Source organism: Herpailurus yagouaroundi, unplaced genomic scaffold (genome assembly GCF_014898765.1).
Source record: "Herpailurus yagouaroundi ecotype Mexico unplaced genomic scaffold, PumYag 28, whole genome shotgun sequence".
Classification (NCBI taxonomy): domain Eukaryota; kingdom Metazoa; phylum Chordata; class Mammalia; order Carnivora; family Felidae; genus Herpailurus; species Herpailurus yagouaroundi.
Window position 1 is genome coordinate 167,766 of NW_024412376.1, and position 13,272 is coordinate 181,037.

The following is a 13,272-nucleotide window of genomic DNA, read 5'->3' on the forward strand; positions in this document are numbered from 1 at the left end:
GCTCAAATGAGTCTAAGTTTCAAGCTTTAGGAAGAAACAGGATGATAAGATGAGAATGAAGGAGATGAAGGATAGAAAGTAACACAGACTATAACAGATACTTCATATCACCCTATAGCTCATTTCCTCCACTGTATTTTTATTTTTTATTTTTTTGACTCAAACTCTGCTGGAAGAGATATAGACACATAGAAAGCAGCTGCCCCATTCTGGCATTGTTTTTTCTCACAGCAGGCACACATTATCCCAACCAGGCAGGCTGTTTGCTTTTAAGCACATAAACTAACAGTTATTTTTTGATGTTTGTTTGATGCTTAAATAGAATCTTGAGCATGAGGGGCCACCATGATCTAGACCATGCCCAGAGCTCCCAAGTTAGAGGCAGGGTCAAGGTATACTTCCCATAGTTGCAGTAGCCAAAAAAAAAAAAAAAAAGTCTCATGGAAAAAAATCATAAAATAACTTAGGTATAGGCATTTATTACATTTAGGTTCAACATACCTCAAATTCCAGATAGTGATCTTTCAGTCTGTATTCATCTATCTCCTTGGCTTTAACTTTCTTATCCGGGGGATATGAGCGGTGTTCAGCCAGCTCAGTGGTAATCTGCTTCAGTTTGCTTTCATGAGATTTCAGCTGTTCCTCCTGCAGGATTTTATTAAGCTATTTAGCATCAGAAAATAATTCATAGAGTACTTTTCAATAAAAAAAATCATAGAGTGCTTTTAAAAATCCCTTATGATGAATGACTTTAATTCATCAAAACAGTCCAATGTGCCTCTGCTGCCACATCTTACCAACTTTCTCATGCTAGTATTCACGTATACCTTTACAAACTGACAACAGGCCCCTTGTTATAAAACCAAATACTTTCAGAGCCCCTTATCAAATATACCAGTCATGAAGTTGAGAACAGGCTTCCTAACAGATAATCCAAAAGGCAAAGTACCAGTTAAGCACTTAGAGTCCCAGATAATTTGGCTTTTCTATTTCCTGTCCAATCAGTAATGCTGCTAATTTCCCCATATGTCACAATGAATGAAAAGTCTCTCTGCTTAGTTTTTCTTTTTCCTTTTTGAGATGAGCAATGTCACCAAGAAATAATTCTCTGAAAGCTATCTGAAGATATTCTAAAAAATGCATACGCCTATGCTTTTTCCCTCCAAAGTAGTAGAGGTTCTAACTTCTCTCAAAATCTTATTGATACAAAGTAGTCATTCAAATAAATGTTCCTACAGAGAAATTATTGCCTGAACAGTGTCACTATAGGCACCATGCACCAATGCAACATGGTTGATCCTATGCCAAAGAATTTACATACTAGGGGCAACATTTTTATCACCTCATAATAATGAAAGACACCATCAAACCCTCTGGCAACATTTTAAAAATGAAACAAAAACATTGGAATTTTCTTGCATTCCTAAAGTTATATGACTGCTTTGTTTACTATTCTGCATTCACATATATATTATCCAAATTCTTGATTACAAATTTAGCATGTACAATAAGAAATAAATGAATAAAGTAAATGAAAAGGAAATGATTAAACTAGGTGATAAATACAATTTGTATAATAACACCATAATTTCTTTTTCTTTTCTTTTTTTTTAAGAGCAGACAAAAGGAATTTCCCTCCTTCGTGAAGTTCTTACTTTAGGACTTATCAATTTGTACTCTTCATAAAAGGCATGGCAATGAGAAAAAAAATGAGTTGTTTCCTCCTGCTTCCAGAATTCATGTCACCCTAGATGATCACGAGAAGAGTTAAACGTAAAAAATTAACATGTACAACACATCATCACAATTCCCAGTTGAATTCTTTCCATATGACATTTTTGTGAATTAAAATTACTAAATCCAAGATCAGTAAGTAGTTGCCAGGTGATGAAGAATTTAAACCTTAAAGTAACTATATAATTAATCTGGCAACTTAACCTTGCAATTCAAACCTAGTTGGATAATTCAGAGGTGAAAAATCCCAACAATTTTAATTTATGATGTAGGAGTACATTGACAAACAGTAAAACCTTGGTTTGAGAGCATAATTTGTTCCAGAAACATGCTTGTAATCCAAAGCATTTGTATATCAAAGCGAATTTCCCCATAAGAAATAATGGAAACTCAGAGATTCGTGTATCATGCTGACTGATTTGTGGATAATGACTCATACCTGTAGCCCAGGAATAAATCCCACTTGATCGTGGTGGATAATTCTTTTTATGTACTGTAGGATTTGTATTGCTAGCATCTTGTTGAGAATTTCATCAGGGATGTTGATCTATAATTCTCCTTTTTAGTGGGGTCTCTGGTTTTGGAATCAAGGTAATCCTGGCCTCACTGAATGAGTTTGGAAGTTTTCCTTCCATTTCTTTCTTTTTTTTTTCATCTGTAATAGTCATTTTTTTTTAATTTAAATTTTGGTAAACATAACAGCACAATATTGGTTTCACGAGTAGAATTCAGTGATTCATCACTTATATACAACACCCAGTGCTCATCACATCAATTCACCTCTTTAATGCCCATCACCCATCTAGCCCATCTCCCACCCACCTCCTCCCATCAACACTCAGTTTGTTCTCTAGTATTAAGAATCTTTTGTAGTTTGTTTCCTTTTCTTCTCTTCCCACCCTTCCTTACCATATGCTCATCTGTTTTGTTTCTTAAATCCACATGGGTGAAATCATATGGTATTTGTCTTTCTCTGACTGACATATTTCGCTTAGCATAATATTTTCTATCTCTGCCCACATTGTTGAAAATGGCAAGATTTCATTCTTTTTGATGGTTGAGTAATATTCCATTTTATATAATATATATCATTTTATGTTTTAAAATTTTATATATTAAATATATATTATATTTATACTTTTATATATTATATATTATTTTATATATATATCACATATTATTTATCTATTCATCAATTAATGGACATTTAGGCTCTCTCCATAGTTTGGCTATTGTTGATAATGCTGCTGTAAACACTGAGGTGCATGTACCCCTTTGAATCTGTTATTTTGTATCCTTTGGGTAAATACCTAGTAGTAAAATTCCTGGATCAGAGGGTAGTCCTATTTTTAGTTTTTTGAGAAACCTCCACATACTGTTCTCCAGCATGGCTGCACTAGTTTACATTCCCACCAACAGTGCAAGAGGGCTCCCCTTCCTCCACATCCTTACCAACACCTGTTGTTTCTTGTGTTGTTAGTGTTAGCCATTTTGAAAGGTGTGAGGTGACATCTCATCATGGTTTTGATTTGTATTTCCCTGATGATGTGAGATGTTGATTATCTTTTCATGTGTCTTTTTAGCCATCTGGATATCTTCTTTGAAAAAGTGTCTATTCATGGCTGCTGCCCATTTCTTAGTGCTGCCCATTTCTTAAGTTGTTTGGTTTTTGGGTGTTGAGTTTGGTAAGTTCTTTATAGATTTTGGATACTAACCCTTTATCTTACGTCAATTACAAATATCTTCTCCCATTCTGTTGGCTTTTGTTGACTGTTTCCTACCCTGTACAGAAGGTTTAATCTTGATGAAATCCCAGTAGTTCATGTTTGCTTTTGTTTATTCATGGCGAATCATTCTTTTAATGTTCTTTAAATGCACTGTTGAATTTGATTTGCTAGCACCTTGTTGAGAATTTTTGCATCCAGGTTCATCAGGGATATTAGTCTCTAACTCTCCTTTTGAGTGGGGTCTTTGTCTGGTTTTGGAATCAAGGTAATGGTGGCTTCCTAGAGTGAGTTTGCTTTACTTCCATTTCTATTTTTTGGAACAGTTTGAGAAGAATAGGTATCAACTCTACTAATTCCCCTGGGAAGCCATCTGGCCCAGGACTCTTGTTTGTTGGGAGGCTATTGATAACTGTTTCAATTTCTTTGCTGGTTATGGGTCTGTTCAAGTTTTCTATTTCTTCCTGTTTCCGTTTCAGTGGTTTATGAGTTTCTAGGAATTTGTCCATTTTTTCCAGGTTTCCCAGTTCAATGGCATATAATTTTTCATAGTATTCTCTTATAATTGTTTGTATTTCTGTGGTGTCAGTTGTGATGTCCTCTTTCATTTGTGATTTTATCTATTTGGGTCCTTTCTCTGTTCTTTTTGATAAGTCTGGCTAAGGGTGTATCAATTTTGTTTATTCTTTCAAAGAAGCAGCTCTTACTTTCATTGATCTGGTCTACTTTCTTTTTTGTTGTTTCTATATAATTTATCTGTGCTGGCTTTAGGCTTCATTTGCTACTTCTTTTCTAGCCCCTTTAGGTGTAAGATTAGGTTGTATATTTGGAACTTTTCTTGCTTCTTGAGATAGGCCTGAATTGCAATGTACTTTACTCTTAGGGCTGCCTTTGCTGCATCCCAAGGGTTTGGACTGTCATGTTTTCATTTTCATTTGCTTCTATGTATTTTTTAATTTCCTCTTTAATTTCTGGTTAACCCATTCATCTTTAGTAGGAAGTTCTTTAACCTCCATGTATTTGAGGGCTTTCCAAAATTTTTCTTGTGGTTGACTTAAAGTTTCACAGCTTTTGGCCTGAAAATATTCACAGTATGATCTCAATCTTGTACCAGTTGAGGCCTGATTTGTGACCCAGTATGTGATCTATTCTGGAGATTGTTCCATGGGTACTTTAAAAGAATGTATATTCTCCTGCTTTAGTGTGAAATGCTCTGAATATATAACACTATGTTTCCTTTATATGGTATTATAATAAACATTCTATAAAACTGTTAGTTTAAATCTTAGATAAGAATAAGGTCTGTTTTGCGGCGCCTGGGTGGCGCAGTCGGTTAAGCGTCCGACTTCAGCCAGGTCACGATCTCGCGGTCTGTGAGTTCGAGCCCCGCGTCAGGCTCTGGGCTGATGGCTCGGAGCCTGGAGCCTGTTTCCGATTCTGTGTCTCCCTCTCTCTCTGCCCCTCCCCCATTCATGCTCTGTCTCTCTCTGTCCCAAAAATAAATAAAAACGTTGAAAAAAAAAAAAAGAAAAAGATTTTTTTTTGAATTATGGCAGTCCTAATGAGTGTAAAATGATACCTACTGGTTGATTTGTATTTTCCTAATGACTAATGATGTTCAGCAGTTTTTCATGTTGTATTGATAATAGAACATGTAGTATATTTTATAAAAATATATACATATATTGGAGGATATCTGCTCAAATATTTAGTATTAATAAAGTGAATGATCAAAAAAGTTCAGAGACCAGTGATCTAAGTGAAAGATGACAAACACCAGAATTAATGGGTGTGGGTAGGGTATGAAAATAACTGGATTTGTGACTAAAGTATGAAATGGAGTGGGATAGGAAGGATGTGGTTCTGGCCAGTATGGGACACAATTACAAGGATGACTTCCTCCTCTGAAATCCCACTGCCCCTAATGCCTGTTGGTGGAGGTCACTGAGAGAATGTAACCCTGCCTGACAGGCAAGCTGGACGTGGGCAGCTGGAGGCTCCTCATCTCCTTCCCATTCATGGAATGTGCATTTCACTTATTTCCCTGATCTATAAGCTGCCCCAAGGACATGGTCTTCAAATAGTAATGTGTTTTTGAGACCATCCGAATGGTATACATGATTGAGCTCAATTAAGGCTCTATATAGATTATGATACCAACAGATGTGTGCAAAGATCTACTCATCTTGTGCCACCCAACACAGGTTTCTTAAGTAAGTTCTCTTGCTTATTAAAACTACTACCTACCAATGTGAAGAGGTCTACTTTTTTCCTCAGTCTCTCCTTGCCCTCTGTGTTCAGAAGCCAGTTTACGAATGAACTCTGCTGCACTCATCTGGCCCTCGGCATTACTGCCCTAATGGTCAAACCACAGGGTAAAATGAGGGGTGAGAAACAAGAACAGGGCTTTCCTTTGTTTCCAAGGCCTGGCCCTCAACAGTTAACATTCAGTGATCAAACTAATCACTGATTATTGACTCAAATAACCATTGATCATTGATTCAGATCTTTACAGGAGAATGGCTGAAATTCTAAGAAGAAAACAGAACTAGGTATCAGGAAATGGTAATTTCATGAGGTACCGGTGAGACAGAGCAGGAATTGGACTCAGGTTTCCTAACCTGACTAAGAAATCTAGCATTCCTTATCTTCTTCATAAGGAGAAAACAAAAAAGTTAAAACTCTATGTCTCTTGAGTAGCACATCTTGCAGGAATGTGAGGGAGGATGCTTACTGAAAGGAACATGTTTACTACCATGACTGGTGAAGACTAGACCAAACCAGTCTGCACCAAGATGGACCCCAGTGCTGAACTTTCACTGACTTCTTCTCTCATTATAATACTAAAAGTCATATCCAGGGGTGGAGATTTAACATGTTAATTAGACATGCGATGTATGAAGACACATGGCATTTTAGACCCCTGCGCCTCTATGCTTGGACATTACCCTTTCCCCACCCACGTTTCTGATAAAAACTCTCCCTGACCTTGCCTTGGGGTGGGGAGTCAGCCTGAGGACACTTCTTTGTGCTGCTTCCCTATGCTTAAGCATAAGCTCCAATAAAGCCTTGCTGGAAATTCCCATTTAGCCTCTTGTCAATTTCTATTGCTGAGCGAGCCCAAGGGCCCAGTTCAGTTTCACACATCTCCAGCTAAGTAGTGAAGGGGAGGGGAGGGATTGTAGGGAGTACAGTGCAGCGCCTCTAAGTATGATCTTCACTGTTCACAGGCTGGACACCTGCTGTGTCTTAAAACATTCATGTGCCTGGGACCCTGACCCAGACCTTACCAGCCTGGGGTAGGGGTGCTGGGATATGTGCACTTTCAACAAGTCCCCAGATCATTCTTGTGCATATTAAAGCCTGAAAATGACTACTTTGATGAGTATAAAAGGAGGTCCTGAACAGATCCTGAAGAGGGCTGACCATGAAATCCTAAGTTTAGAGTACTAGTTATACCAGAAGGAGAAATGAAACTTAAATATTCAAACTTGTTCCTCTGCCTCCAAAAGAAGAAAAATATGCTTTGGCAACACTGCCATGAAAACAACTAAAGAAGATAACTCCTACACAGCAGAGTTGTGCAGAGAACCACACTGTACTGATAATGATCAATGTTAATAATGAAGGCTAATATGGTTTGAAGACAAGAATAATTTATTTTTTTTCAACGTTTATTTATTTTTTTGGGGGACAGAGAGAGACATAGCATGAACGGGGGAGGGGCAGAGAGAGAGGGAGACACAGAATCAGAAACAGGCTCCAGGCTCTGAGCCATCAGCCCAGAGCCCGATGCGGGCTCGAACTCACGGACCGCAAGATCGTGACCTGGCTGAAGTCGGATGCTTAACCGACTGCGCCACCCAGGCGCCCCCAGACAAGAATAATTTGAATAAAAGCTTACAAATGACCAGGTGATGATGAACACTGTGTCTCTAAAAGCACCAAACAATGTTTTAATTGAATGTTTAGTTTTTTCCTAACACTATTTAATTTTTTTCCAGCAGGATACTCACATTGTTATACATGTATTTTGTAAACTAAAATTATCCAAGTGTTTCCGGCATTTAGGGCAGTCATAGCCAGGTTGTAGGTGTATGGAGAAAAAGGAAAGATAGCTGGGCTCAAGCAGTGGTTCTCAATAACAGTGAGTAGCAGTGGGGTAGGTTTTAACCCTACAGGACATATGGCAATGTCTGGAGACATTTTTGGTTGTCACAACTAGGGGGATGATACTAGCATCTAGTGGGTATAGGCTAGGGATATTGCTAAACAAAAATTCAAAGGATGGTCCCCACAACAAAGAACTATCCAGGCTATATAGGCAGTAGTGTTAAGGTTGGCAACACCAGGGCAAAATGCCAGGGCTAAACTTGAGGACTAGTCTACAAGATACTGGAAAGCTTGTGGGTGCACATATTCCAGGACTTACTGAAAGTGCACTAAGGCTCCTCCAAAGATATCCCACAAGAGTCTCTATTTGATGTGGAGGGTGTGAACTAACTTCTCTCCCTTTTTCTAAACTATTATTTATCACATGCTTGATTTTACATATTTGTTTTTAAATTGTCCTATTACTCTCAAAGGCAAAACATCTTTTTCATTTTTAGTAAACAAACACAATGACTGGGACAAAAAACACAGAGCTAGTGAAAGAAACTTTAAAAAATCTTAAAAACATTCTAGAACATAGTCCTCATTTAGGCCCATAAAAGCTTGGTGATTTATTTGTGGAAAAGAAAACATCTTTTTTAACAAAGAAATTAGATTCCTGAAACGACCTGGTCATCTTATGTGACATAGGAGCACACTTCTTTTTGGTTATTGCCTTATTTAAAATTTTAACTCCATCATTTTGATCAATTACATAAACACGGGTGGGTTTTTTGTTTTTGTTTTTGGTTCTCTGGATTTATGCTCAAAATAAGGAAAGATTAAGAATTTTATGCATTCTATTTTTAGAATGCCTCCAGTGTAAGGCATTTGTTTAAAATAAGAGATTTTATTTTGATAAAAGTGCTTGCTTGCTTAAACTGTTATCCTAAGGATGCTGGGGAAGCAGTGAAGCATCCAAAATCTTACACATGACAAGACCTTTCATTATTTGGCCTCTGCTTACTTCTCCACAGAGGAATGTATCTTGCCTTTTCTCAGTATTTTGTGCTCAAGTCACAGTTGATAATTTATATGTTATGTATCTCAGTGCTTTCTCCTCTAAGCATTTTTGATCCTCTTCTGGGATTTTCTCTTCTGACACCACGCCTAACTGCTATTCATCCTTTAAGTTTAAAATTAGATACCACAATGCCTCTTCCACCTACAAGGCCAGAGGCTAAATGTCCCTTCTTATACTCCCACAGCACTCTGGACTTATACTTCCTGTACTCTAGTCAAACTCTATTACAATTACTTGCATATTTTGTATCCAGAGAGTGTCTGGGTTTCATTTGTCTTTCTGTCTCCAGAGCCTAAAATAGTCTCTGAGGTATAATAGGCACATAATACATATTTATTAAATACATATATCATTGATAATCCATGATATCAGGTATGTAGAGGAGCCAGTTCATATCAAGCCCTGGTTGATTAGAGCCAGAAGAAACTATTTCTATTATTGCACCAATAAGAAATTCACAAGGACATCAAACTAGCTTCCAAAATCCTTAACTAGTCAGTGAGAATACAGGCAACACAGACAGGTTTAAAATTGGCAAAACTGGCCTGTACACAATGTCCTTAGAACAGAGTTTTAAGTAAGACAGGAATACAATAAAATATGATCTTTAGAGAGATCAATCTGACAACAGAAGAGAAACTTATGGGACTACATTTGGAACACAGTTCTACTATACATGATCTTGATTAGCTAGAAAAACCCACATGGCCCACTTAGCTCCTCCCTGAGAGTTAGGGAAGTCTCTGCCCCAATGTACTGTGAATAGTGGATCCCTGGGAATATTCTTATATACCCAGCATCAAATATAGCCTGGGATATGGGAAGAGCTCAGTAAAATGAAAAAACAAATACATGAATAAAAAGCTTGTTTTCAAGCCAGGATGTCTGGCGGTAGCTACTCATTTAAAAAATATGAGTCAGTACAAACAAAACCAAAAAACTAAGCCTGCCATTTGCAACATCCATGGTGTATAGAAGGTATAACGCTACATGAAATGAGTCAAGACAGAAAAAGACAAATACCACACACTTTCGCTTATATGTGGAGTCTAAAAAACAAAACAAACGAATAAACAAACAAGCGAAAGCAGAGACAGACCCATAAATACAGAGAACTAATGGTTCCTAGAGGGCAAGGGGGTGGAGGATGGGCAAAATGGGTGAAGGAGAGTAGGAGGAATAGGCCTCTAGTTATAGAATGAGTAAGTTACAAGGGTGAAAAGTACAGCATAAGCATACAGTCAATGTTACTGTAATAATGTAATGGTAATGCTCATGGTAGGCAGAGATATGTTGTACATGTGAAATTAATGTAACATTGTGTGCCAACTATATTTCACTTAAAAAAATTAAAAACAAAAAAACTAGGCCTCTATGACTGAGTAATAAACTAATATAAATTTTAGAAACGTATTCATAGTATGTGTCCTATGTGTCAGCCACGTGCCAGCTTCCAATATGAAGTGCAAAACCCAGTATACTGCATTTTGCTTCGTTTATGCAATAGATCTTCCAAGGCAAGGTCTTATCCTTGCTGCCAAAATATGGAATATTATTTAAATGAAAATGTTAGTAGGATTATTTTACAAAGTGCTTTTTTCCAAAGTCAAAGCACTATCAAAATGACTTACTTGAGACAATTTTGTTGTAGTAGCAGGCAGAAGTGGACGACTAAACTTCTTCTGAGATCCAATGGCTGCTGGAAATGGTGGTGCAGAAAATACAGCTGCAACACAATTAATTTTGTTTATCCATCCTTGCATTTCCTCTGCACTCCTATGAGAAACAGATAAATTTACATCAGGGTATTTCTCTCTCTAAGTGTATCACACCTTGCCCATTTCTCATTACTGATTTAAAATGTTACATAAAGTCATTTATATTTCTTGGTAATTGATCCTTGATAAAATTTCACTGAGATAAACATTTTCAACAGCAATTACCATAGTAATAAAAGGCCCTGGAACCGATGATCATTACAATATAAGGCTGTGATTATTCCTCAAGGAAACAGAAGGGGAAAAAAGCAAAATCACTCGACAATAAATATTAAACCCCTACTTTGTTTGATACTAGACTCAGTCAAACATTAATTTAAAAATTAGCTCCTATTTCTATCACATAATTCAATTTTAAAATCCAACTGAGGAACAAATTGATAGAATTTAAAAGGAATATAAAAGGAAACAACCATTTGGAAAGTAGCTTTGACAGTTTTCTTGAAAAGTTAACTATATAAATTTATCATACAATCCAGCAGTTCTATTCCTAGGAATACACCCAAGAGAAATAAAAACATATAGGCACAGAAAGATCTACATGTGAATGTTCACAGCAGCACTATTTATTTATTTATTTATTTATTAAATATATGAAACTTATTGTCAAATTGGTTTCCATACAACACCCAGTGCTCATCCCAAAAGATGCCCTCTTTAATACCCATCACCCACCCTCTCCTCCCTCCCACCCCCCATCAACCCTCAGTTTGTTCTCAGTTTTTAAGAGTCTCTTATGCTTTGGCTCTCTCCCACTCTAACCTCTCTCTCTCTCTCTCTCTCTCTTTTTTTTTTCCCTTCCCCTCCCCCATGGGTTCCTGTTAAGTTTCTCAGGATCCACAGAAGAGTGAAAACATGTGGTATCTGTCTTTCTCTGTATGGCTTATTTCACTTAGCATAACACTCTCCAGTTCCGTCCACGTTGCTACAAAGGGCCATATTTCATTCTTTCTCATTGCCACATAGTACTCCATTGTGTATATAAACCACAGTTTCTTTATCCATTCATCAGTTGATGGACATTTAGGCTCTTTCCATAATTTGGCTATTGTTGAGAGTGACAGCAGCACTATTTATAAAAGTCAAAAAGGGGAAACAATCCAAATGTCTGTCAACTCATGAATGAATAAAAGAAAAATGTAATATATATCCATACAGTGGAATACTACTTGGTAATAAAGGCATGAAGGGCAGATACATGTTATAACATGGTGAACCCCCAAAACTTTATGGTAAGTGAAAAAAAGCCAGATACATTTCATACTATATGTTCCACATACATGAAAAATCCAGAAAAGGCAATACCATAGAGACACAAAGGAGATTAGTGGTATCCAGGGTTGGTGGTGAAATGGGGGGTGACTACAAAATGGGCATGGAGGATCTCTTTGGGGTGATGAAAATGTTCCAAACTGGATTGTGGTGATGGTGGCACAATTCTGTAAATTTGCTGAAAATTATTGAATTATGTACCTCACACAAGTGAGATTAATGGTATGTAAAGAACTTTCCAAAAGGATGTTAAAAATCCACCTGAAAGGATGTAGAAATCATCTGATTTCATTAACATACTTTCAACTTTTAACATACTTTTAACTTGTATGTCATATATTTGCAAAGACCAGCACTGACTGGCAACACTCAATAAATATTTGTGAATTTATAAATGAATGGGAGGATGAGTCAGGACAGATTAAGGTAGACAGAATGTCAGCCCATCTAAAATCATTTCCTTTATGGATTACTCTGAGAAACCACACTAACCTAAGACCACACTAGGTATCAATTCCTCTTTGCACCCCATATGTTTCTATAATCTGATTTCTTTGCCTCTGTTAATTCAATTCATTGATTTCTGCAACACTTCTATCTGAAGTAATTAGAACTTCTTAGTTATCATACTTGGTATTTTACATTAAAAAATGTTGGGGAACAGAATAATTTGAAGGACTCTGATGACTAATAGCTGTAATTATACATCTGGCTATGAGTCCCTCTGTGGTGTTAAAGCTGTCTTACTCCCATGCTAAAAAAAAATCCTGTGAAACTTGGATTTCCTTACAACTTCCTCCTCACCTGATGTCAGCAATTTCATACCTCTGGAAATTCAACATTCACAAGTCACCAGAGTACTTGCTGCTGTTCTTATTTCTTTTTTTGATCTTACATTGCTTTGATCAACAAGTATGCAGATACTTGTGTTCACTATCTTGATGTTAAATTTTAATTCCAATGCCAAATGCAGTCAATTGGTAGTGTTGGGAGTGATTCTGAAGTCAAGCTCAGGTTCTGTGCAAAGCATGAAGAATTAACACTGTCACAGACACTGATGGTGTGTACTCCTATAAAAATTCCTTTTGTAGAGGCTCAGTTCTGAAAATGCAAAGTTTCTCACTTCACAAATCCAGAATTCTCTGTGTGAAAGGCTCCACTTCTAATGTGAAAGTTGTCATGGACCCCTTATTGAACTGGCAATCCATCCCAATTTCTTGCCCACAATATAATTTTATCTTTTTCCTCTAGTTTAATCACAGACTATTAGAGCTCAGGAAGAGAAAGAAGACAGAGGGAACAAAATGGAAATCTACACTTATTGAACAGTTTCTATATGCCAGGCACTATATGAAGTACTTTATATATACACTTGATCTCATGTAATTCTCATTAGAACCTTATGAAATAAACATTATCATCTGCACTAATGACAAGCTAAGATTCAAAGAAGTTAAATTACATGCCAGGACGAAGAGCTAGGAAATGGTAATTTGAATCCAGGTCTATTTTACTCTCTGTGTGATAAAACTTACATTGTACAACCCTTGTATTTTATTCATAAAATATTAACTTCTATAGATGGTTT

General features: G+C 36.9%; 1 protein-coding gene across 13 annotated transcripts in view; it reads right to left on the reverse strand.

Moving 5' to 3' along the window:
• Positions 1 to 13,272, reverse strand: part of PSD3 (pleckstrin and Sec7 domain containing 3) — a 746,112-nt gene that overhangs the window by 48,046 nt on the left and 684,794 nt on the right. For all 13 annotated transcript variants that reach the window (XR_005797446.1, XM_040496884.1, XM_040496672.1 and 10 more), the window contains 2 exons: positions 10,266 to 10,410; positions 502 to 645 (listed from right to left, as the gene is read on the reverse strand). Coding sequence is in view for 12 of the 13 variants with exons in the window: in XM_040496884.1 (XP_040352818.1) it covers positions 502 to 645; positions 10,266 to 10,410 (289 nt within the window). In the remaining variant the exon portion in view is untranslated. The remainder of the gene's footprint in view (positions 1 to 501; positions 646 to 10,265; positions 10,411 to 13,272) is intronic.